This window comes from Geotrypetes seraphini, chromosome 12 (genome assembly GCF_902459505.1).
Source record: "Geotrypetes seraphini chromosome 12, aGeoSer1.1, whole genome shotgun sequence".
Lineage (NCBI taxonomy): Eukaryota > Metazoa > Chordata > Amphibia > Gymnophiona > Dermophiidae > Geotrypetes > Geotrypetes seraphini.
In genome coordinates this window covers 23,083,503-23,106,802 of record NC_047095.1, presented here as the reverse complement: position 1 = coordinate 23,106,802, position 23,300 = coordinate 23,083,503, and the positions used below count along the sequence as shown (strand labels likewise).

Genomic DNA, 23,300 nt, shown 5'->3' with positions numbered 1-23,300 from the left:
AGAACAGTCAAAACACAGTTTTTCAGACATCCCCCCTCCCCAATTTTCCCATAAGCTGTCACAGCATATACTCACAGACCATGTTCTGGGGAAATGGTGCAGCAGCCTGCTTCAGCTCCAGAAAGAGTAGCTGGATCTGGAGGGATTCTCTGCCTCAAGCTGCTGGTCAGCTGTCACACTGAGATCTTCAGGCTGCCAGTCGGATTGAGCCTCTACCCCATCTACCACCAGGCTGTGACGAACGCCGAACGGAGGAGGGAGAGGCAAAACTGTAGCCAGCATTATGAGCACCCCAAAGGATGCTATTGATGCCCAACAGCCTGCGGTCAAGCTCCTGATCAAGTCAAGTAAGTGAGCAAATGCTGAGGACCCAGAACCCTGAGCTCCACAAATTTTCAACAGGCTGATTGCACAGGTCCCCAAAGGATTCACCTGCCAGCAGTTCCTTGAGCCACGTAAAAACTGTGAGCAACAAAAAACACACTGCAAAATAATAAAAAAAAATAAAAGGAGCAAATCAGCATGACATCTTCATGTTCACCTGCAAAAGGAAAAACTGAAGGGGGCAGCAGAGATCAGGGAGAAGGAGGAGGAGCAGAAAAGCTGTGATTGACATCTTCTGCAGAATGCTCCTGAGCAGGAATATAATTCCTATTGCACTGGAAAGATTATTAGTATTTAAACTTATGAATATAACACTCATGTGTATAAGTGCTAAATGCATGCTCAAAGATCTTATATAACTTTAGCACACAGTAAGTAAATGCAAAGGGGCATGCATGGACAGGGCATGGACATGTCATACATTTTCAAATGTAGGTTATAGAATATTGGTCATTTACACTTGTTACTGACATAGGCATAAGAGGGAGTGCCTAAATGATAGCTTATAAATGCCAAATTATGCTAGTATTCTATAACAGAATCTGGGCACTCAGAATTTCCACACAGCACACTGCTTTCTAGCACCTAAATTTAGATGCCCTTTAGAAATTAAGTGTACAACTTTACCATCATTTACTTTCAGAAGTATAAAGTCATCCTTTTAACAAAACTGGTTTATTTTACATACATATTTATTTGTTTAAAAAATGTATATTCCACATATCCTGCAATTCTATGCGAAGTACAATAAGACATCCAAATGAGAAATAACAAATTACAATCATCACATACAACACATAAGACAGCAAAAGAACATGATACAATAAACATATTATAATACAACCACCAAACATATAACAATACTACCGACAAACCACACAAACAGAAATACTTAATTGTTATTACTTGTTTGAGGACTTGGCTGCTGATTCATTACTCGCTGTTACTGATTGCAAAAGCACGCAAGAACAGAGATGTTTTTTGCTTTTTTCTAAACTGTAAAACCGAAGCTGCTTGCTTAAGATACATAGGGCTCCTTTTACTAAGGTGCGCTAGGGCTTTAACGTGCAGAATAGTGCGCGCTAGACCTTAACGCCAGCATTGAGCTGGTGTTAGTTCTAGAAGCATAGCGCAGGTTTAGCATGTGCTAAAAATGCTAGCGCACCTTAGTAAAAGGAGCCCATAGAAAGGCTGTTCCAACAAATAGGGCTCTGAACTGAAATATCACTTGTCGGTGACTCAAAAGTTTAACCACAGACAGGGAAGGCAAATTAAGACAGAGCTGATCTCAACAGTGTAAACTCCATGGCAGAACATAAAAGTGCACCAGTGAACATAACAGCTCTGGAGTACCATCCTTCAAAAGTTTAAAAATTAAACACAAAATATTAAACTTGATGTGGGCCCTAATAGGCAACCAATGCAAATCTTTCAAAACTGGCATACTATGCACAAATCGAGAAACATGTGCCACCAAACGAGCAGCAGCATTTTGAGCAAGTTGCAAGGACCTAAGAACACTAAGATACAGAGCATTGCAATAACCCAGCACAGGATTAATCATCTGCACTATGGTGGTTTTAAAATTATCCTCAGACAGATAATCTCTTAATCTATGTAAAACGTGTAGCCGATAGAATACCCCCCCCCCCCGAGACCACTGCTTTTATTTGCGCCTTAAAAGACAAGGCGGAATCCAGTATGACACCCAAATATTTGCATTGCTGCCAACACGGGGACAGTAGCATTACGAGGGCTGTTCAAAAAGTATCAGACCTTAATTTTTCTTGCGTAAACAAATAAAGCTAAGGAGGCGTGGTTTGGTGCACGTATGTAGGCAACCCTAATGCGCATGCTTGAATTTTTTCTCGCCTACAGAAATTGTCAGTCACCGGCAAACCACTGTTGAGTGAGGAAGTGTAAGTGAGTGCCATCCGATTTTCATTTTTGACAAAATGACAGAAAAGTATAAATTTGCTATTCCCTCGTCAGAATTTTTCCACTGGCTACAATTTTCTCACTGCATTAATAAATGCTCACCTTTCTTCTCTGATTACCCTAATTCATCCGCTTTTCTCTCCTTTTCATGTATGGGATTCACTCTAGGACACTCCACATTCATTTTCTATAAAGAATTGCGCTCCAAGCTTTATTCCAGATCGAAAAGATCCACGGATGCATGGTCCAACGAAACATCTTGGAAAGGTTCCTCAAAGGATTTGGAGACCTACTTCACCAAAATTCTTCGTCCCACAGCATCTTCTAGTGTCTCCCAATCTTTATATTTTTTATCATATAAAGCTTTCTGGACCCTGAACAAGATGTTTTGAGCTGGTCTCCAAGAATCTAATCTCTACTGGCATTGCCACTCAGACCTGAGAGACTTACATCACATGATTTTTTTCATGCCCAACATTGCCACCTTTTGGTCTCAAGTTTGACACATCATCAAACAGATTCTCCCAATACAATCTGCATTCAATGCTGATATACTCATATTTAGAGCAATCGCAATTGGAGACTCTCTATCAATTGGCAGAAATCCTTACTTAACATTCTATTAGCAATTATTATTGAAATGATTCTACATGATTGAAAATCCACGGATCTACTGAACACCACATTTTGGTGGAACACAGTCCTAATGATACATTTATACGAATCCAAAGCAGCGGAATTCTCCAACAAACAAACAATTGTCAATAAAATCTGGGCCCCCATAGTGGACTTTTCTCAGCAGCCAATGACATCTCCACCATAATTCTCTGCAGTGTTATTGAGCACTGAAATATATTATATATTGTTGACTCCCAACGATTTACAATTTTCTGGTGCAGACTCCTTTTACACATTCTGTCCTCGTTTCTCAATAGTTGAGTGTGGTGCTATTTCTTCCCTCTCCAGGTTCCACTTTTGACCACTACGGGTTGCCTTGTGTGATTACGTACCTTCATATTACCTCGTGTTTTTAACATTGTATCTGTATTACTGGAATGATCTTCCACTGCAGGTGGTCGAGGCCAGCAGCGTGCCTGATTTTAAGTCAAAATGGGATCGTCACGTGGGATCTCTTCACATAGAAAGGTAGGGGAGGGTTATTGGGGTGGGCAGACTTGGTGGGCCGTGGCCCTTATCTGCCATCTATTTCTATGTTTCTATCACCATGTACACACACTTTGGCAGACGCCATATTTGTTTTACTTGTTCTGTTTTATTTGACTAAAAGTTTCAATAAACATATCTGAAATCGAACGTTACTGCTTTAAATTTTGTGTAAAGCTTGACAATTCCCAAGTGGAAATGATCCGCAAGATTCAACAGGCCTTCGGAGACAAAGCAATGGGCACCACACAGATAAAGGAGTGATACAACTGCTTCAGAGATGGCCACAAATCAATGGAGAGTGAAGCATGTTCTGGTAGGCCCTCTACATCCAGAAATTAGATTGTTATTGACCAAGTGAGGACCCTGGTGATGCAGGATTGTCGAATCACCAAAGGGTACTACAAGAGGTTCTACATCACGTTCATAACGCTGTGAAATGCAAACGGCAGGACCTGTGGGCAGCGGGCAATTGGCAGCTCCATCACAATAATGCACCTGCCCATTTTTCACATTTGATATGGAGTTTCCTGGTCAAACACAACACACCTGTGATTCCCTCAGGCTCCCTACTCTCCCGACATGGCTCTGTGTGACTTCTGACTTCTCCCCAAGCTGAAAATGCCCCTGAAAGGGACCAGATTTCAGTCAAGAGAAGGCATCATGCAGAATGCGATGAACCAGTTGCAAGCAATCTCAAAAGAGGCATTCCAGCGCTGCTTCCGACAGTGGCAGAGCCATTGGAAGAAGTGTGTGGCAGCCCAAGGGGACTACTTTGAAGGAGATTAGTATAAGATTGTTGTATCTGAATAGGAGTATTTTTTATGAATAAAGGTCTGATACTTTTTGAACAGACCTTGTATCTAACATAACCTCAGAGGGAAATGCTTGCAGCTGATTCTGTCGATCCAAACAGAGGCTCTCTGTTTTAGAGACATTCAGCTTTAACTGATTACTACACATCAACCCCTGAATCACCTGAAATGCGCTAAGAAGCAGTCCCAGGGCCTCCGTCATAGAATGGTGAATCGTAACCAAGAACTGTATATCATCCGCATAAAGAAAGAAATTCAAACCCAAATCTTTTAACTTTTTGCAAAGTGGTAACAGATATATATTAAATGACAGTGCAGACAACTCTGATCTCTGAGGGACCCCACAATGCAATGAAGACCATCCCGACTTTGATCAAACTCAACACAAAACTCTCTAGGAAACATCAATTCTTAGAAGAAAATTGGAGACAATAGAAAATAGTTACCGAGCCAATAATTTATGCTTGCTGAACCTTCCCAAGTTCCTTCTATAACACCAAGGGAAACATTTAAAAAGTACTTTATTGAGATCTTGAATGTTCCTGAGGAATCTATACCCCATTTACATGGGTATCTTATTTACCCGGTAAAGTGCTAGAACAGCAAGCGGATGACCAGAATCAGGTTTAACTGGAACAGCAGTTAAATTTGACTGCAATTTTGGAATCTTCTGATAAAGAATTGGACAAACCAGCAACTATTTTGTTATTCGTGGCATTATTGCCAAAGAATGGATAATAAAAATGTTCTTTAAAAACAAATATAAAGACTTTCTAGGCTTGAAAATACAAGTTTTCCCAGATGTCAGTAAGGAAACTCAAAATCGTAGACATCAATTTCTTATATTGAAACCAGGTTTCATGCAGTTAGGTGGTATATTCTTTTTATGTTTTCCATGTAAATGTATTGTAAGATATGGAGATAACAAATATGTGTTTTTTTAACTGGTTCAACTTACTAGTTTCCTGACGCTGAAACGCCTGGAAAGGGAAGGAACATTGTATTAGTTAATTGGAATTGGCTCCTTGAATCATCAGATACCTTTATTTTCCACTTTGAGCATTTTGTTAATTTTCCTTTATAGTCACTCAATGACTCTTGGATCAAAAATGAGATTGTCTGAGTATGCTTAGTATTATAAAAAGATTGTTTTCCTTAAGTGTAATGTTAACACTCAATCTTTCTGTACAAAATATTTAATTTTGTTAAAATGTAAAAATTGATAAATAAATAAAGGAAACATCGAAACCAATCTAATACAACTCCTCCGATGCTGAAAGCATGCAGCATATCCAACAAGATAGCATGATTGACCGTATCGAACACTGCCGACATATCCAGCATTACCATGAAAAAAGAAGTTCCATGGTCCAATCCTAGACGCACTGTCTCCACTACTGATAACAACAGATGCTCTGTTGAGTGCCTAGGTCTGAAGCTAAATTGAGAACTGTCCAGCAGCTGATGATTTTCCACAAAATCATTCAAATATTGTAAAATGATTTTCTCTAATACTTTAGCCATAAACTTTAAGGAAGAAATTGTCGAAAATGATCTAATTCCATTAAGTTCTTATGACTTTTTAACAATGGACGCACTACAGCTTTATTCAATGTAGATGGAACACATCCAGTGTCTAAAAATTTAGTCATAATTTGCAATAGTGATGGTACCAAAACTTCTGCTATGGATGTAAGCACTGCCAGAGGGCACGGATCTAAAAAAAACAAGTCATTTTATTAAGACAATAAATTTACATAATTTACAAGAAATTAGTCACAGGAAGTAAAAACACAGGTACATAATAAAAACTATGACATTAAAATTTCTAGAGAAGCCCCATCTTATGTATACAATGGAAAAATTACAAACCTCATGACATATTGATATACTCACTTTTTCCAATGTTTCAATGCGCTGCTTTAAAAGCCTAGTTTCTGTGCGTAACCTCTGTAAGAACAAGAGGACAAGAAACATCTTTCTACTTGCACTTCCATTTTTTGCTTTTGTTCTTGGCAGTTTGCTATTACCCCTCTGGACTTCCAAGTCAGTCAAAGCCAGAGCTGCAATTGGCACTACAAGTCTTTCTTCCCCATTTCTAAGGAATATTTCCCCTTATTTTATAACCCCTCCCAACTTCCTCTACTCCAGTCATTAAAGCAACAATCCTCAGTCCAGCACCAGGGCTTCTTTCAATAAGTGTTGCCCCTAAATAATGGCTACCTCTCTCCCACTCTCAGAAATTCTGCTTCCACAGCATCACCAGCTCCTACCAATCTGGGAAACTTAAGAAATAAGCCAGGGATCAAACCAAGTCCCTCATTTCCTACCACAGAATGATGTAGCACCAATGTTTGTTTGGATTTTGGTTGTTTTTTTTTTTTTTTTTTTTAATATACCATTATACAAGACATCCATACTTTCAAATTGCCAGTGACTGCTGCAGAAGCACAAAAAGCTAAATATTTGCTAAGAGAATGGAAGAATAACATAATGGTTAGAGCAGGGGTAGGGAACTCCGGTCCTTAAGAGCCATATTTGGGTTTTCAGGATTTCCCCAATGAATATGCATGAGATCTATTTGCATGCACTGCTATCAATGCATATTCATTGGGGAAATCCTGAAAACCCGACTGGAATACGGCTCTCAAGGACCGGAGTTCCCTACCCCTGGGTTAGAGCAACAAACTGAGAACCAGAAAAGCCATGTTCAATTTCCAGTGATGCCTCTTATGATCTTAGGGCAAATTAATTAACTTTCCATTTCAAATCAAGTACCAACTTAGATTAACTGTCTGTGGGGGACAAGGAAATATCTGCAATACCTTGTGCTGAACTACTGAGAAAAGCAAGATCTAAATCAAACAATGACTATTACTACCATCCATACTTTCAATAGCCATCTATTAGAATTACAATTGGAATTGTGCATCTGGAATTTCAAAAACCTAGCAAAAACAAGGTTGTTTGGGCAAATATTTTGTAAACTACTACTAATCTACATTGTAGTATTTTACTCATAGACTGTATTGTGATCAAGTACAATAGGTATTTTGTATAAGAAGAATATCAAATTTCTTAATATGTACATTGTATATTTCAGCAGAAGAGTTTAGCTTCGTTAATCAAATGTCATGAGTGATAGAAAAACTATGAACTTATCACTGATATTATCTTACAAATACAAGATAGAAAAAAGTGTTTATTTCATATTTTGTGGTCTATATATACAGTAAAACCTTGGTTTGCAAGCATAATTCGTTTCAGAAGCATGCTTGTAATCCAAAGTACTCGTATATCAAAGTGAATTTCCCCATAGGAAATCATGGAAACTCAGACAATTCGTTCCACAACTCAAAAACTTTAATACAAAATACTGTATGCTGTGAGTGCTTGAATTATGGGTAAATTAATTGGTTGTGACGCTTCTATTACATTCAGCCACGCTCAGTGTAAGATGCGCATATGTAGTGCGTGCTTGAACTGTGGGTAAATTGGGCATGACACTTTTATTACATTCAGCTTTTATTAAGTTCAGCCGCGCTCAGCGTAAGATGTGTGCACTTGAACTGTGGGTTCTGATAACGTGACACTTGTACCCTGTTTCCCCGATGGTAAGACACTGTCTTATTTTTTTTGGAAGGCCAAAATATGCTCTAGGGCTTATTTTCGGGGGGATGCCTTATTTACCCATGAAGAAGACTACAGTACACAGTTATTGTTGAAAAAAAACAGAATTTTATTACGTTCGCGATAGGTACGTTCGCAATGCATTCGTTGGAGGAAGAAAACGGTCGGCTGAAGAATCGGTCGGCCGAAAAATCGTACCGTGTATGGCCAGCTTTATCCATCATACCATATATTGTACCATTTAATGTCCCCAATGTTCTCCATCAGGGAAACACAGTAAAGAGATTATTCTGTAGTGCAGCATCAGAGGGGACTTGACAATGTGAAACCATTGTTTATATACCGTATGCATTTTAAACAGGCTTTATATACAGTAAGTGGTATTGCTCACAGCAAAAGAAACCTGTCTGCGTGTCTCACTTTTGGATGTTCTGGCCGTGAACAAACTCCTGCAGTCTCCGTTAGGGAGGGATGAGGGAAGCTGCCTGTGTTTGCCCCCACACATTTCGCCCCCGCACATTTCGCCCCTGAGCGTTGGATTATGTGTACTACATCAAAATGATCCAAACCGGATTTTTCAGAATTTGAGAGGACCAAAATACATAATTTACTTTTTTTGCTTTATTTTATCATGTTAAAATGGTGATTTGTTTCAAAAATCGAAAATTTGGGGGAGATGTCTCCTTTATCCCCAGAGCGAAGTCATTGATTTCTGTGATGTTTATCATTTTATTTTTTACTGTGCAAAACAAAAACTAACCTGTCAAATGAAATAACAGTCCAAACACAACACCGTCAAATAACAAGTAAAATGAAATACAGTGATAAAGTGAACCTAAAAGTCAGAAGCACAAACGTCAATCAAAATTCAAAATTGTATGCTATTCCTCTGAGATAGTCGATCAAATTTTGATAGGACCAAAATACATAATTTACTTTTTTTCGATCAAATTTACTTTTTTTGCTTTATTTTATCATGTTAAAATGGTGATTTGTTTCAAAAATCGAAAATTTGGGGGAGATGTCTCCTTTATCCCCAGAGCGAAGTCATTGATTTCTGTGATGTTTATCATTTTATTTTTTATTTTTTACTGTGCAAAACAAAAACTAACCTGTCAAATGAAATAACAGTCCAAACACAACACCGTCAAATAACAAGTAAAATGAAATACAGTGATAAAGTGAACCTAAAAGTCAGAAGCACAAACGTCAATCAAAATTCAAAATTGTATGCTATTCCTCTGAGATAGTCGATCAAATTTCGATTGCCCAAGTCCTCCACAATACGCCGAATCCTTGCAGAAATCGCCGCGTATTTCTTGTTTCACGCATTGACAGGATTGCCGGCTATAATCTGCGTGATTTCAAAATTGTGAAGGCCTTGCTGTCTTTTCAAGCAGTTGATGAAGCGGTATATATTGGGGAAAAGTGAGCCGCAGGTTTCTTGAAAGCTGCGATGCCAGCCCTCGACGTCATTGTTCGTCCGATGTTGGCCGTTCAACGTTCGTTGATGAACATTCCAAAACTGAACTGGAAACAATGGATTCTGGCGTCCTCTTCGGTTCATTCGACCAATGTAGGTGTCCTCGAAATAGTTGGCAATGGGTACTGCTTCTTCTGGAAAGTTGGGATCGTCCAGCAGCTCTTCAAATGATTGCACAACAATGACCGGAGGCAGAAAAGCAAGAGCTGGTATCATGCGGATCCACTGGGCAAATTCGTGGTCATTTTGGTAGCGCACTTTCAATCCTTCATTCTGAACTCTTCGCCATATTGACTGCGACAGGTGGAAGAAGCAGCCTGTTTTCTCGATGTTAGGAAACTCGATTTCAAACGCTTGAATTGCAGCTTGTTCAAAATCGGTCATCAACTGCTGCGGTTGGAGACCTGGCTGCATATTCTTAAGCTGCTGCAGCATGTGTCGATAGGTTGTTCGGGTCTTGTTCGGCAACAGCGCGAACAATGCTGGAATGATGACACCACCGTGAACTGCATGAATCGTATAAAGCTGCTCGAACAAAGCTGGTGCAGAAGAAAACGTGCCATCAGCGAACCATTCACTGCTCTGTGCCAACGAGTGGAGATTATCCCTCGTTCCAAATATCAATATTCGGCTGCTTCCAGTCCCTGAATAAAAATAAAAATAATTTAGGCATAAATTTAGGCGGTGGATGGAGGAAACCCCTCAGTTGGGACGGGACATATTGTCCTGTCCATACATGGGGGGGTCCGCCAAATTTTCAAAGTCCAAAAAAGGGTCAGAAATAGTCAGGGTTCGACGTTTCTCGACGAGCTCTATTCACTGGCATCAAAAAATTCCGAAAGACAAAAAAAATATTTTTTCTTCATTTTTTTGAGCTATTACGTTAATGGAATGTTTGACAAATTCTACTAAAATTCTACCAAAAATTGTACGAAGTAATTCAGTAAAATTAAATGTGGAAGATTATATAGCAACAATAATTCAAGAAAACGCTTAAAACGGCTTAGAAGACTCAGACATACTTGATTTTCAGAAAAACGATGCCATTTGTGGCTATTTTTGAGACCATTTTGGATATGTTCCTCCCCCCCCCCCCCCCCCCCCGAGGGCCTCCCTCTCAAAATTCTGAACTGTTACATGTATGGTGACAAGTTATTTGACCAATTATAATAAATTAAGAAATTTTTTGCCATTTTATGTGCCACAAAGTGATATAAAATGCGAGCAAATAACGCCTACATGTACGAGTACATAATGCTAATAGCTTGAAGAGAAAAGTTTACCCGAGTCCCACAAAAGAAATTGCTGTTGGACTCCATTGATAATGATCTCCTGAAATTCTGGCGGGATGACGAGTTGATCAATGGTTTGAGGCAGCCGCGTTAAGAAATTTTTTGCCATTTTATGTGCCACAAAGTGATATAAAATGCGAGCAAATAACGCCTACATGTACGAGTACATAATGCTAATAGCTTGAAGAGAAAAGTTTACCCGAGTCCCACAAAAGAAATTGCTGTTGGACTCCATTGATAATGATCTCCTGAAATTCTGGCGGGATGACGAGTTGATCAATGGTTTGAGGCAGCCGCGGCATACCCTCGAGTTGTCTTGACGCTCGAATTGATCTCTTTAGCGAATCTTTTCTAGGCAGAAGCGCTCCAACGTTTGCATGGCTGCCTGAAATGACCTCACTGAGAATCTGCTGTGGCGTCTCCTGTGTCGACCTTGCCCTGGCAGTAACTTCATTGATTAATCGAACTGCTTTAGGCCTTGCTGCCTGTGCTGCATGATTATGAGCATTTACGATTTTCACAACTTCGCCATCAATTCCTCGAGTCCAAACGCGTCCTTTACACGTTGACCGCTTTTCGCATACCCAAATAGCATGGCTGTCATCTGCTGTTCGTTTAGAGAATAAATAAATATGATTTTCGTAAACTAGCTTCTTCTTGCCACGCTTTGAAAGAACTGAATCCATAAATAAAAAATAAATAAATAAATAAAAAAATCACTACACAGATCAATTAATCAAGCGCCAATTCGGAAATCATAAGGACTAAATGACCAAGAGGCAAGAACCCATTATATTTATAGAAGTGTAGAGCTTCTGGGATCAACCTCTGTAGAATTTTGCAAAGTCATTGGCCAATTTTGGCGCCAGATTGGCCAATGCTCAGGGGCGAAATGTGCGGGGGCGAAATGGCCGAATTTAGCACTGGCGACTATAATCAGAATACATCACAAACATTAAAATCTAGGTCAGGTATTGATGTAGCAGTCACACATACATACATACTAGGGGAAAAACACTCAGGGGCGAAATGTGCGGGGGCAAAATGTGCGGGGGCGAAATGTGTGGGGGCAAAACATCCGGGGGGCGAAATGTGTGGGGGTGAAAGTTCCGGGGGCAAAACATACCTGGGGGCGAAATGTGGGGGGCGAAATGTGAGGGGCGAATTGCTGGGGGCGAAATGTTGGGGGCGAAACTTCCGTGAACCGTTTTATATGGCCTTTGTGCCCCTGTAGGGCAGGGTACTTACCGCCTAGAACTCACTGGGTATGGCGGTATACAAGAATAAAGTTATTATTATTATTATTATTACTTGCTCGGAGGCACTTGGGAACCTAGTTGTCAAACAGGAGATTGCTGGTGTAGGGGCACATGAACAGGTACAGGCAAGGCCTAAAAGTTCGAGTTTCTCTTTCCCACATGCATCACTTTGCACAAGTTCACATTAAACATCATTTTGATGTTCAGTCTTCCGGTCTTTTAAGGTCCTCTTGTAATTTTTCACAATCATCTTGTTATTTAACAATTTTGAATAACTTTGTGCCATCAGTAAATGTAATTATCTCACTGGTTAAAAAGCAGCATTTCCAGCATAGACCCCTGGAGAACCCCACTATCTACCCTTCTCTATTGAGAATATTGACCAGTTCTTAATCCGTAATATAATGCCAAGTTGCTAGTAGGAATTTTTGTGCTGTGAAAGCATTGAGGTTTCCCAAATTGCCAGTCAGTTTCTCTGCTTGCTCCTTACATCCCTACTAGTGAGCTGACAGTGCCTGCTTGCCAGCATCCCTAAAGTGACCATACGTCCCGTTTTCAACGGGACAGTCCCGTTTTCGGATCCCGGGTGTGTGAGACGGGGGGGGGGTGAATGGGAGGAGAAATGCTGCTGTACCCAATTAGAGGGGGAGGGGGAAGAGAAATGCTGGTGCTTCTGCTGTACCCAATTGGAGGGGGGTTAAGAGAAATGCTGCTGCTGCTGCTGCTGTACCCAATAGGGGGAGGGGGAAGAGTCATGCTGCTGCACCAAATTAGGGGGGAGGGTGAGAGAAATGCTGCTTCTGCTATACCAAATTGGGGGGACGAAAGAGAAATGCTGATGATACTGCTGTACCCAATGGGGGGAGGGGAAGAGAAATGCTGCTGCACCCAATTGGGGAGAGAGAGGGAAGGAGGGAGAAGGAAGATCAGGAAAAGGAGGAAAGAGATGCAGAGACCATGGGAGGGAGGGAAAGGAGATACCATACCATGGAATGGAAGAGAGTGATGTCAGGGCATATGGGGGGGGGGGAAGCAGGGCCGGCTGGCCTGGAACTTCCTCTCCGACGTAAGAATTGACATCAGAGGTGAAGTCTTGTGAGTCCAGCGCTTGTACATTTCTGGTCTGGCTCGTGGAAGCAGGGAGAAATTGGCATGGTGGCTTAGGGGGTAGGGAAAGAATCGGGGAAGTAGAGAAATTGGCGCGATGGCTTGGGGGGGCAGGGGAAGAGAGAAAGAAAGAGAGACAGAAAGAAAAGGGGAGGGGCAGAAAGAAAAAAATATTGGATTTATAGTCAGAAGAAGAAAGTGCAAACAGAGACTCATGAAATCACCAGACAAAAAGGTAGGAAAAATGATTTTATTTTCAGTTTAGTGATCAAAATGTGTCTGTTTTAATATTTTGCACTATGGCCCCCTTTTACTAAACCGCAATAGCGGTTTTTAGTGCAGGGAGCCTATGAGCATCAAGAGCAGCGCAGGGCATTCAGTGCATCTCCCTGCTCTAAAAACCAGTATTGCGATTTAGTAAAAAGGGAGGGGTATATTTTGTCTATTTTTGTATAGTTGTTCCTGAGGTGACATTGCGTAGAATTGTCTGCCTTGACCTCTTTGAAAACCCACGGAATATAAATGATAATTAACATTTTCTCTGAGTACAGTGTGCTTTGTGGTTTTTAAAAAAATTTTTATTGTTGGTAGATCATTTTGACTTGGTCATTTTAAAAGTAGCTCGCAAGCCCAAAAAGTGTGGGCACTCTTGCTGTAGAGCCATTTCTTGTATGACTGGATGAGCTATATTTATCTTTTTTTTTTTTAGTTGTTTAAATTCATGCAGAAATAAATAGCTAGATTGAACCTAATGACTTCATTAATGCCTTTCCCTTTTTTAAACCTCTATACCATTTGAAAGAGGGCAAATACTTCTTAAATTTAGTAAAAATATTCTGGCACAAGTGTCAAACCTTAAAAAAGGAAGTCATATTGAGCATTGGAAAATAATAATAATAATTAACTAATAAAAATAGTATACATTTAGGGCTCCTTTTACTAAGTTCCGATAGTGATTTTAGTGTGCGTTTAGCGCGCAGAGGAATTGCCATGCGCGCTAGATGCTAACGCCAGCATTTAGTTGGCGCTAGTTTTCCAACGTAGCGCAGGGGTTTGCGCGCGCTAAAAATGATAGCGCACCTTAGTAAAAGAGGGGGTTAATTTTCCCCACCACCAAATTTCCCCATCCCGCCCCACCCGGCTACTTTTTCATGCCACCCAGCTGGAAAATATTTCTGGGGAGAACACTGATCCCTATCAATTTTAAGCAAAACGGAGGTGTTTTGAAGCAGATTTAGGCTTTTAAAAAAAAAAAAGTTAATTTAAAATCAAAGATGGCTACCGCCAGCGAATTCATACCAAAAATGGCCCTGGGGGGGAGGGGGCCTTCCCTGAAGTTCAAAACCTAAAGGGAAAGAGTTTTTGGAGGAGGGTGACCCTAGCTATGGCTCCAGAAACCCTCAAATTTCAATTTTCCAGAGCCCCCTCTCCCAGTTTTCCACTGTGCCATATGATACCTGCCTGCCTCAGCTCAGAAGCGCAGCTGGAATAAATAGAGAAGAACTCTGCCTCACAAGTTCGCTCTATGAACTTGATCTTCAGGCTGCCAATCAAACCAATGTCAGACTGAGCCTTAACCCTCAGAAACTCTCTCACCACGACGAGGGTGAACCATGCAGCTGGCCCACTATTAATCCCATGATGCCAAGCCATGAAGAAGCCAAACAGCCTGCGCTCAAGTTTCTGATAAATCAGGGATGCAAGCAGATACTCAGAAGACAGCCCCGGAGCATCAAAAATATTACAGCAAGCTGGTTATACAGGTGTCCCCGAGGGCTGATCCTGCTAGCAGCAGATTTCCATGCGCAAGTCTGCATCTTCTCCTAGGCAGAGGTCCTAATAAAAGGAAACCTCTCATTAAAATGACAGAAACCCCCCCCCCCCCCCGAAAATAATAAAAACGTAGAGCAGATCAGAAGCTTGCTTGCTGAAGAAAACTTGGAGGGGCAGGAGCAAGCCTACTGGTAAGGAGGCAGAGTTGAACGATGAGTGATATCATTCTGGAAGCAACTTGCGGGTTCAGATGCATAACCCTAGTGTTCAGAACTATTAGACACATTGCACTAGAAATGAAGATATGGCCTGTCTTATGAACCAGAAACGTGAACAGAAGAAGTCTAAGATTTAATACAGATTTTCACCCAAGAAAACAATTTTTTTCCATTAAATCACAACTACAGATTATCAGAATCAATATCTTGTAGTGTGCTCACAAACACAGCTCAAAACATAATTGTTCTATCCTCACTATATCCAAGCAATCAAATCACATTATAGGTTACATCATTAAAACATGACTAACTTACTTTAATTTCAATTTGTTCTTCCATTTCTTTAGATTTTATTGTAGTGTATTCCTTTTCTAACCTAGAAAGAGAAGACATACAATGCATATTTAAGTATTTGCACACTAAACTTTTCTGCAGAGTGGCCAAAATACGTAGTGCAGAAAACTATTAACAGCACAAGTGCTAATCTCTGGGCTGAATTTTCCATGTTTTATTTGTCATAGCTTCTAGGTGAGGTACGGTATATGAGATGCAATTGAAGAACAATTTACTCAATATAAGGGAAACTTTGTTTCCTTCATTTTGTTCCAAATTAATCTTATTTGTTTGTAACATAATACTGTACAATGTAAACTATTATTTAGTGCACTGCTCATTTAAATTTGATGGTTATGAAGGCATCAGATATTAAAACTGTATTCAAAGTAGCATACAGAAGGCCTGAGGGCTAAGTGCACAGTTTTCTAAGACTGAGGGTTGTAATGTGTGGTCTGAGGAGAAGTGAAAAGTTAACTTGTTCTTCTGTAGCTAGCATTAGTGAGGATTTCATGATTGTTCCTTCTCTTTTGTGTGAACATGAAGGACCCACAATGTTTTTCTTGTTTTATTGAAGGAGAAGTTAACAAAGAAAAAAAAAAGAGGAATGAAAAGCTGAGGTGATCAAATTTATCAAATGCAGGGTTAAGGGAGAATGTTGTGGCTGTGAAATGAAAGGTAAAACACAAAACTGCACCATCCTATATAATAAATCCCTAAGCGCGCATGCGCACTTAGTGTTATGTGATCCCTGCGGCCGTGTTTTCTGATCCATGGCCAGATTCTATTTTAGAACGCAGCGGCAGGGATCACTCTGGCCACTCCCCTCCTCCCGCCCTCACTCACCAACCGCTGGAGGAAGCACAGGCAAGCTCTCTCCCTGCCCGCTGCCCTGTCACTCCTCATACGCGCACAACACCGAGCCAACAGGCCAGTGCCCAGCAGAAGCCCCGACACAGCGCCGACCACAAGGGAACTGCGCACAGGAGACCTGCCCCGACACAACCCTCCAAGACAGGCAGCACGGACATGGACCCCCGAAGGCAGCCCGAGAACACTTGTCAACTCTGAAAATTTGCCGCTGTCGTCACCCCCTCCCCCCTGCACCCTTTCCCTGCGCACACGAACCCCTATTTATCCTCTCAACGCGAGACGCACAAACCTCCCGACTTCAGCAGTGGCCGCATCACACTAAAGACGCTGCTTCGCGGCCTTCCCATGCTCTGATTTCCTCTGCCGCGTCTCTGATGACATCATCAGAGACGCAGCAGAGGAAATCAGAGCATGGGAAGGCCGCGAAGCAGCATCTTTAGTGTGATGCAGCTGCTGCTGGAGCAAGTAGGTTTGACGGTCGTCTCGCGGTGAGAGGGTCAATGGGGTCGGCTGCATGGCAGCGATAGTGGTGGGGGGGAGAAGGTTCTACTGCACAGGGGGATGGCTAGCAGGCAGATTGGCTTTGGAGGGTGCTGGAGGGACAAAGTATGGAAGGCAGTGAGGGGGAGCAGAGAAGAGGTGCTACTGGACCGGGGGAGTAGAGAAGAGGTGCTACTGGACAGGGGAAGCAGGGAAGAGGGACAGGGGGAGCAGGGAAGAGGTGCTACTAGACCGGGGGAGCAGGGTAGTGGTGCTACTGGACAGGGGGAGCAGGGAAGTGGTGCTACTGGACCGAGGAAGCAGGGAAGAGGGACAGGGGGAGCAGGGAAGAGGTGCTACTGGACAAGGGAAGCAGGAAAGAGGTGCTACTGGGCAGGGGGAGCAATGAAGAGGGATAGGGGGAGCAGGAAAGAGGTGCTACTGGACTGGGGGAGCAGGGAAGAGGGACCGGGGGAGCAGGGAAGAGGTGCTGCTGGGCAGGGAAGTGGAGTGGTGAGGGAAATGCTGCTGGTGAGAAAAGGGGGCTCGGGCTGAAAGGGAACAGATGGGAGAAGGGGGCAGGGGGTGGTAAAAATGGGTTTGGAGCTGGGGCTGAAAATAGGGGATATGTAAGGGAAGGAGGCTTTACTAGCATCCGTTAATGTAACGGGCTTAAACACTAGTCAATAATATTTATGCACAGAATAGCATTCTAAACATGTGCATGTATCTTCAGGTTCTGATACAATTTTTTGTGTGCAAATATAGATTCTATTGCTAACTTAGGCCTGTCTATATTTATTTCCATGGCAATCAGTGTGCTCTCTCAAGTTTATGCATATTTTTGCATGAAAATTATTTTCACACAATTATTCTTTGTTTCATGTATGTGTTAGAAAACCATGTGCTGAGCTTCAGTGCAAGGCTTATTAAAACAACTCTCCTCCCTCCATGTGTAACCCTCATCATGCAGAGCATACCTCTTCCTGCTTATGCACATCTTATGAACTCATGGGATAAAAAGACATCAATGTTCAATCACAACATCATTTGTATAGTGCCACCAGATGCATATAGAGCTTTACAATATAAAAGTTCTTGCACTTTGATACTTAAAATCTACCAAAACAGATAAATACAGGCAAAACACCTTGGGGTGGGGGGGGGAGATCCTTACATAACACTTGGGCCAACTGCAATAAGTGAAGTCTAATGAGGAAGCAGTCTTTGGATGAAATAACATAGTAAATAACAGCAGATAAAGACCTGAACGGTCCATCCAGTCTGTCCATAAGTTATAGCCATTAAAAAAAAAAAAATAAGGCGGCCATAAGCAGAAACAATTAAGTTCAAATTTTCAAAACAACTTGAAAATGGTATGTTTTTTAGGCTGGATTGAAATGGGGGCTTTGGTATGGGGGTAGACATGTTAAAATGCCAAGGTGGATGTAAAAGTATTATCTGGTAATGGTGATGAAAGACAAAAGACAGCTCACAAGACAAAGTCACAACTGCAGAAATGCCTAATCATACCTCTTCTCTTTAAAATATGGTATAGTCTGTTTTACATAAATGGAGTCTTTGCAAGTAGTGATTGAGAGATTAACAAACATTTGTAGTACATGAGTTTTAGTTTCAAACAATTTTTTATTGATGCAAGCCAAAAACAAAGCCAATAGGCAAGAACAGTCACCAATGAAATAAACAAGAATGCAGCTTATACAAAATCCCCAATATAACAACTGGGTGAAATTCAAATAGAGAAAGTTCCCAAAGGGCTGTGAACTAACAAAAACGAAAAAGGAAACAAAAACCAAAATGAAAATGCCTTTAAACCTCAAAGGTGCTCAGAACCAATATATGGTAAGAAAGTGACCAGACCAGGGCAGCAACCCCTATAAGGACTTTCAAAGAGTCTATCATTGCACCATCCTCAAACGGTAGAAAGGTATTTAAATTTTGGTGAATGTCTTTTTGTGCTATTTTTCTTCTTTTTTCTATTAAATGTCCATTTAAAGTGTCCAAAGCTTAAATGAAAACTATGATCCTCAAGATAGGCAAAACTTAACTGCGAGTGTTTAGGAAGCCAACTTGCTACAGCAGGTACAGGTGGGTCCTAACGCGTTTCGCCGACAGGCTTCTTCAGAGAACCCCCATGCTGGATGAAACATCAAGTTCAACAACTTCCTAACGAAAGAAGATAGAGACATACCATTATAAGTGTTCAAACCCCATACACTCTCACAAACTCACGACGCTGCTGATTGCAATCGGTTTAGAAGTGAAGATTCAGGTATCCAGCCAACAGCGTCGTGAGTTTGTGAGAGTGTATGGGATTTGAACACTTATAATGGTTTGTCTCTATCTTCTTTCGTTAAGAAGTTGTTGAACTTGATGTTCCATCCAGCATGGGGATTCTCTGAAGAAGCCTGTCGGCAAAACGCGTTAGGACCCACCTGTTCCTGCTGTAGCAAGTTGGCGTCCTAAACACTCACAGTTAAGTTTTGCCTATCTTGAGGATCATAGCTTTCATTTAAGCTTTGGACACTTTAAATGGACATTTAATAGAAAAAAGAAGAAAAATAGCACAAAAAGACATTCACCAAAATTTAAATACCTTTCTACCGTTTGAGGATGGTACAATGATAGACTCTTTGAAAGTCCTTACAGGAGTTCCTGCCCTGGTTTGGTCACTTTCTTACCATATATTGGTTCTGAGCACCTTCGAGGTTTAAAGGCTTATACAAAATAACAGATAGCATCCAGCATCAAATTCACCCCTCCCCCAACTATATAAAAAAAAAGCAGAAAAGCATAACAATGCGATAAAGAGGATACTGCAAGAAGTACAAAAAGTATACAACTAGGATTTCAACAAGTAGTAGGACAACCAGAATAATAGACAACTCAAGAACTCTATAACCCCTCCACCCCCCAAAACCCCAAGAGGTGTTAAGTTAGGATGAGCAATAAATATAACAACCCAAGAAAAAGCAGAGATGAACTAACTCTCTTTCAAGCCCAATAAGAAGGGAACAGCAGCCTTATAGGGAAACTGGCCTCCACAAGTACCAAAAAGAGCAGACGACAATCCCCAACCTGACCTCTCCACCCCACCCCCCAGCACCTGAGGAGCGAAAACAGCATCAAAACACACCAAGGCCCTGGACTCTTATGAGCCCTGGAGAAATCCCTCCCTCAGATCTGCTAATCCCATCGTACACCCTCCTACCTACCCTTAACCCACCCCCCTCATGCAGTGAAATAGAAAGGATGGTGGCTGTGTGTGTGCAACAGTCAATACAACCAAATCAAAGCCTTCCAAGAGGACGAAAGGCTGCATCCCCCAAGCGATTTAAGATAGAACTACGCAGGCGATGAGGCAAAGATTGTATGTAAAGGCCCCATACTGAATAAAAGAGTTTTGTTCTCTTAAAAGTCAAAAGGAGATCCCGGAGTTCCAACAGTAATAAATACATGAGTTTTAAACCAAAAAGGTCCCTTCAGATATGCAAACATAGCCTATAAAGATTCAAGTTTTCTAGTAGTCCAGTTTGGGCTGAACATGACAAAATAGGTATTGTGTCTGGAGAGAGCTCCACTAAATCTTTTGCTAGAGTATGGAGAACTATAAGAGACTTAAAGACAATGTACAAAAATGAGAACTCTTTCACATATACTGTATACACAAATGCTTTTATAATCACTAGATTTTACAGAAGGATATAAAGATTCAAAATTCTCTAGAAACATTTGTAATTTAGAATTGCACATAACTTAATACTAATATAAATGAGGCTTAGAGTACAAACTGAAAAAGAAACAAGAGTCCTCCATATCAAAATATTTCTTTTGGTCAAATTCCATTCTCTCCCAACACTCAAAAATTCATTTTTAATAAATCAAACCTATCACATTTGGTCTTTAAACAAACCCCAAGAATTTCAAATTTCTAAGAATTATTTTGTGTGAATTGCAGCACTCTTCTATATCAATGAAAACTGTTCATTTTTTAAGGTTTCCTGCACCTTCTCCAAAGAGCCCAATTTGCTTCTCCAGGGATCTTTAAAAGCAGACCCCTTTGGTGACATCATGCTCAGGAGAGGTCGCTGAAGCAAAGCTCTCCTGCTGCCCACCTGATTAATCAGCTTTTTTGGTGATTCAGACACCCCTCCCCCTCTTAACCAGACTTTCAAGAGTGCTGGCGGTTGATTACCTGCGTGGCTACAATTGTTGGTGGAACCGGCCGCAAAATTGATGCGGAGAGAGAAGGACAGGGCACAAGGGCTGGATGAAAAAATGGCAGCATCTCCCAGCCCTGTGGGCCCCTCCATAGCATCAATCTGGGTATCAGAGATAACCTTAGAGGTTACGGAGGTACTAGAAACGATTCTAGACAAATGATTACTACCTATTCATCGGAAATTGGAGAATGTACATGGAAAGATTGAGGAGGTGAACTGGGAGCTTGGTGCCTTTCAACAGTGCATCAGGGCCATCGAGGACAGGGTACAAAAAGTGCAGGCCGCAACAGATCAGCACGAGACTTGCTTGCGGCTCCTGGAGGAGTAGATAGAAAACTTGGAGAACTGCAATCAGCGGAAAATCTCTGCTTTGGGGGCCTGCCCAAGTTCTTACCAGAGGTGGAGTTGGGTCGCTTCTTTGAGGAATGGCAACCATCTTGCCTGCAGCTTCCAGAGACCTTGGGACCTCTGCACATTGAGCGCGCTCACCGCATTGGTGCAAGACCTGCAGCGGGTGTAAGGCCCTGGGTAATTATAGCGATGATCCTCAACTTTGCCCATAAGACAGTGACACATCAGGCACTGCGGTTTGGAACTCTTTTGAAATATGAAGATCACCGTTTCCTTTGCTTTCTGGACTATTCTAGCAACTCCACAGAACATTCTCCTCAATTTGCACAAAATTGTTTGCCCATAAGATTCGCTTTGCACTGAACTTCCCAGCGAAGCTCCGTATCACATACAATGGGACCACTACCGTATATGACTCTGCATCAGCAGCACAGGCTTTGTTGGCAATTTTACCAGATGTGGGGAATGAACCCAATGCTTCACCGCCCTCAGGATCTGCTTGAACTGGGTGCTTAAAATAGGAGAGTTAGAGTATATAGCACTGAATAATGAGATAGATATAATAGGCATCTAGGAGACCTAGTAGAAGGAGGACAATCAATGGGACACTGTGTTACCTGGGTACAAAAACAGCTCTGAAGCCACGTCTGCTATTTTTGTTCTTTTGTAATTTTTGCTTTTGGATTTGGGGATTCTGCTGTCCATTAGCTAAGTGAAACAAGGCAGGAGGTTCCTGAAGAAGCCAGTGGGCGAAACAGGGATGACCCTGTTGGATCTCTGCTGAGTGTTTGGATCAACAGAACAACAGTAGTTGGAAATGCTGCCGAAGATACCATCTGTGAGATAGCTGTGTTGGACAGATTGGACTCAAAAGCAAGCTAAGTGGTTGGTTTCAATTTTTTGATGCTGGCTTTGGAGGACAAGTCTAAACTCTGTCGCTAAGAAATAGCAGTTTTGGAGACCTTAAAAGTAACTGGAGTTTGAAAAATATTTCTGACTGGGAGTATTTTTGGATGGCCATATGAAGCTTAACTGAGGCCTTTTTTCTCCCATATTTTTGGGTCTCCAAGATAGCTGCATACATGAGAGAATTGCCGGGGCTTTTGATCTTGTCATCCAGATTATTTGTGGATAATTTATTTAGTTTATATGATTTCAATTACCCCACCGTTGACTGGTTAAATGTTACATCGGGGAATGCTAGGGGGGTAAAATTCCAAGATATCATAAATGACTGCTTCTTGGAGCAACTGGACACAGGATCCGGCAAGAGGGGGGGGTGCTATTTTAGATCTGGTTCTTAATGGAATGCAAGACATAGTACAGGAGTTAACTGTATTGGGTCCACTGGGAAACAGTGATCATAACATGATCAAATTTGAGCTGATACCAGGAGTAACATCACAAAAGAAATCTACTGCAGAGGCATTTAATTTTCAAAAGGGTGACTGATAAAATGAAGAAAATGGTTAAAAAGAAGCTAAAGGATCAGTTGCAAAGGTTAGGACTGCAAACCAGGCATGGATGTTATTTAAAAATACCATCGTGGAAGCCCAGACCAGATGTATTCCACATATCAGCAAAGGTGGAAAGAAGAGGAAACAAGAGCCGGTGTGGTTAAAAGGTGAAGTGAAAGAGGCTATTAGAGCCCAAAAAACATCCTTTAAAGAATGGAAAAAGGATCCGAATGAAGAAAAACAAGCACTAGCAGGTTAGATGCAAAGCATTGATAAAGACAGCTAAGAAAGAATATGAAGAGAAACTTGCAAAAGAGGCAAAACCTCATAGCAATTTTTTTAGGTACATCTGAAGCAAAAAACCTGTGAGGGAATCTGTGGGACCATTGAATAATCAAGGAGCGCTCAGGGAGGTTAAGGCCATAGCGGAAAGACTGAATGAATTCTTTGCTTCGGTCTTTACGGAAGAAGATGTAAGAGATCTACCTGAACCGGAAAT

General features: G+C 41.4%; 1 protein-coding gene across 12 annotated transcripts in view; it reads right to left on the bottom strand.

The window, feature by feature from the left end:
* The window catches only part of EVI5 (ecotropic viral integration site 5), a 363,365-nt gene that overhangs the window by 230,046 nt on the left and 110,019 nt on the right, over positions 1-23,300 (bottom strand). For all 12 annotated transcript variants that reach the window (XR_004536596.1, XM_033916075.1, XM_033916071.1 and 9 more), the window contains 2 exons: positions 15,379-15,439; positions 6,198-6,251 (listed from right to left, as the gene is read on the bottom strand). Coding sequence is in view for 11 of the 12 variants with exons in the window: in XM_033916075.1 (XP_033771966.1) it covers positions 6,198-6,251; positions 15,379-15,439 (115 nt within the window). In the remaining variant the exon portion in view is untranslated. The remainder of the gene's footprint in view (positions 1-6,197; positions 6,252-15,378; positions 15,440-23,300) is intronic.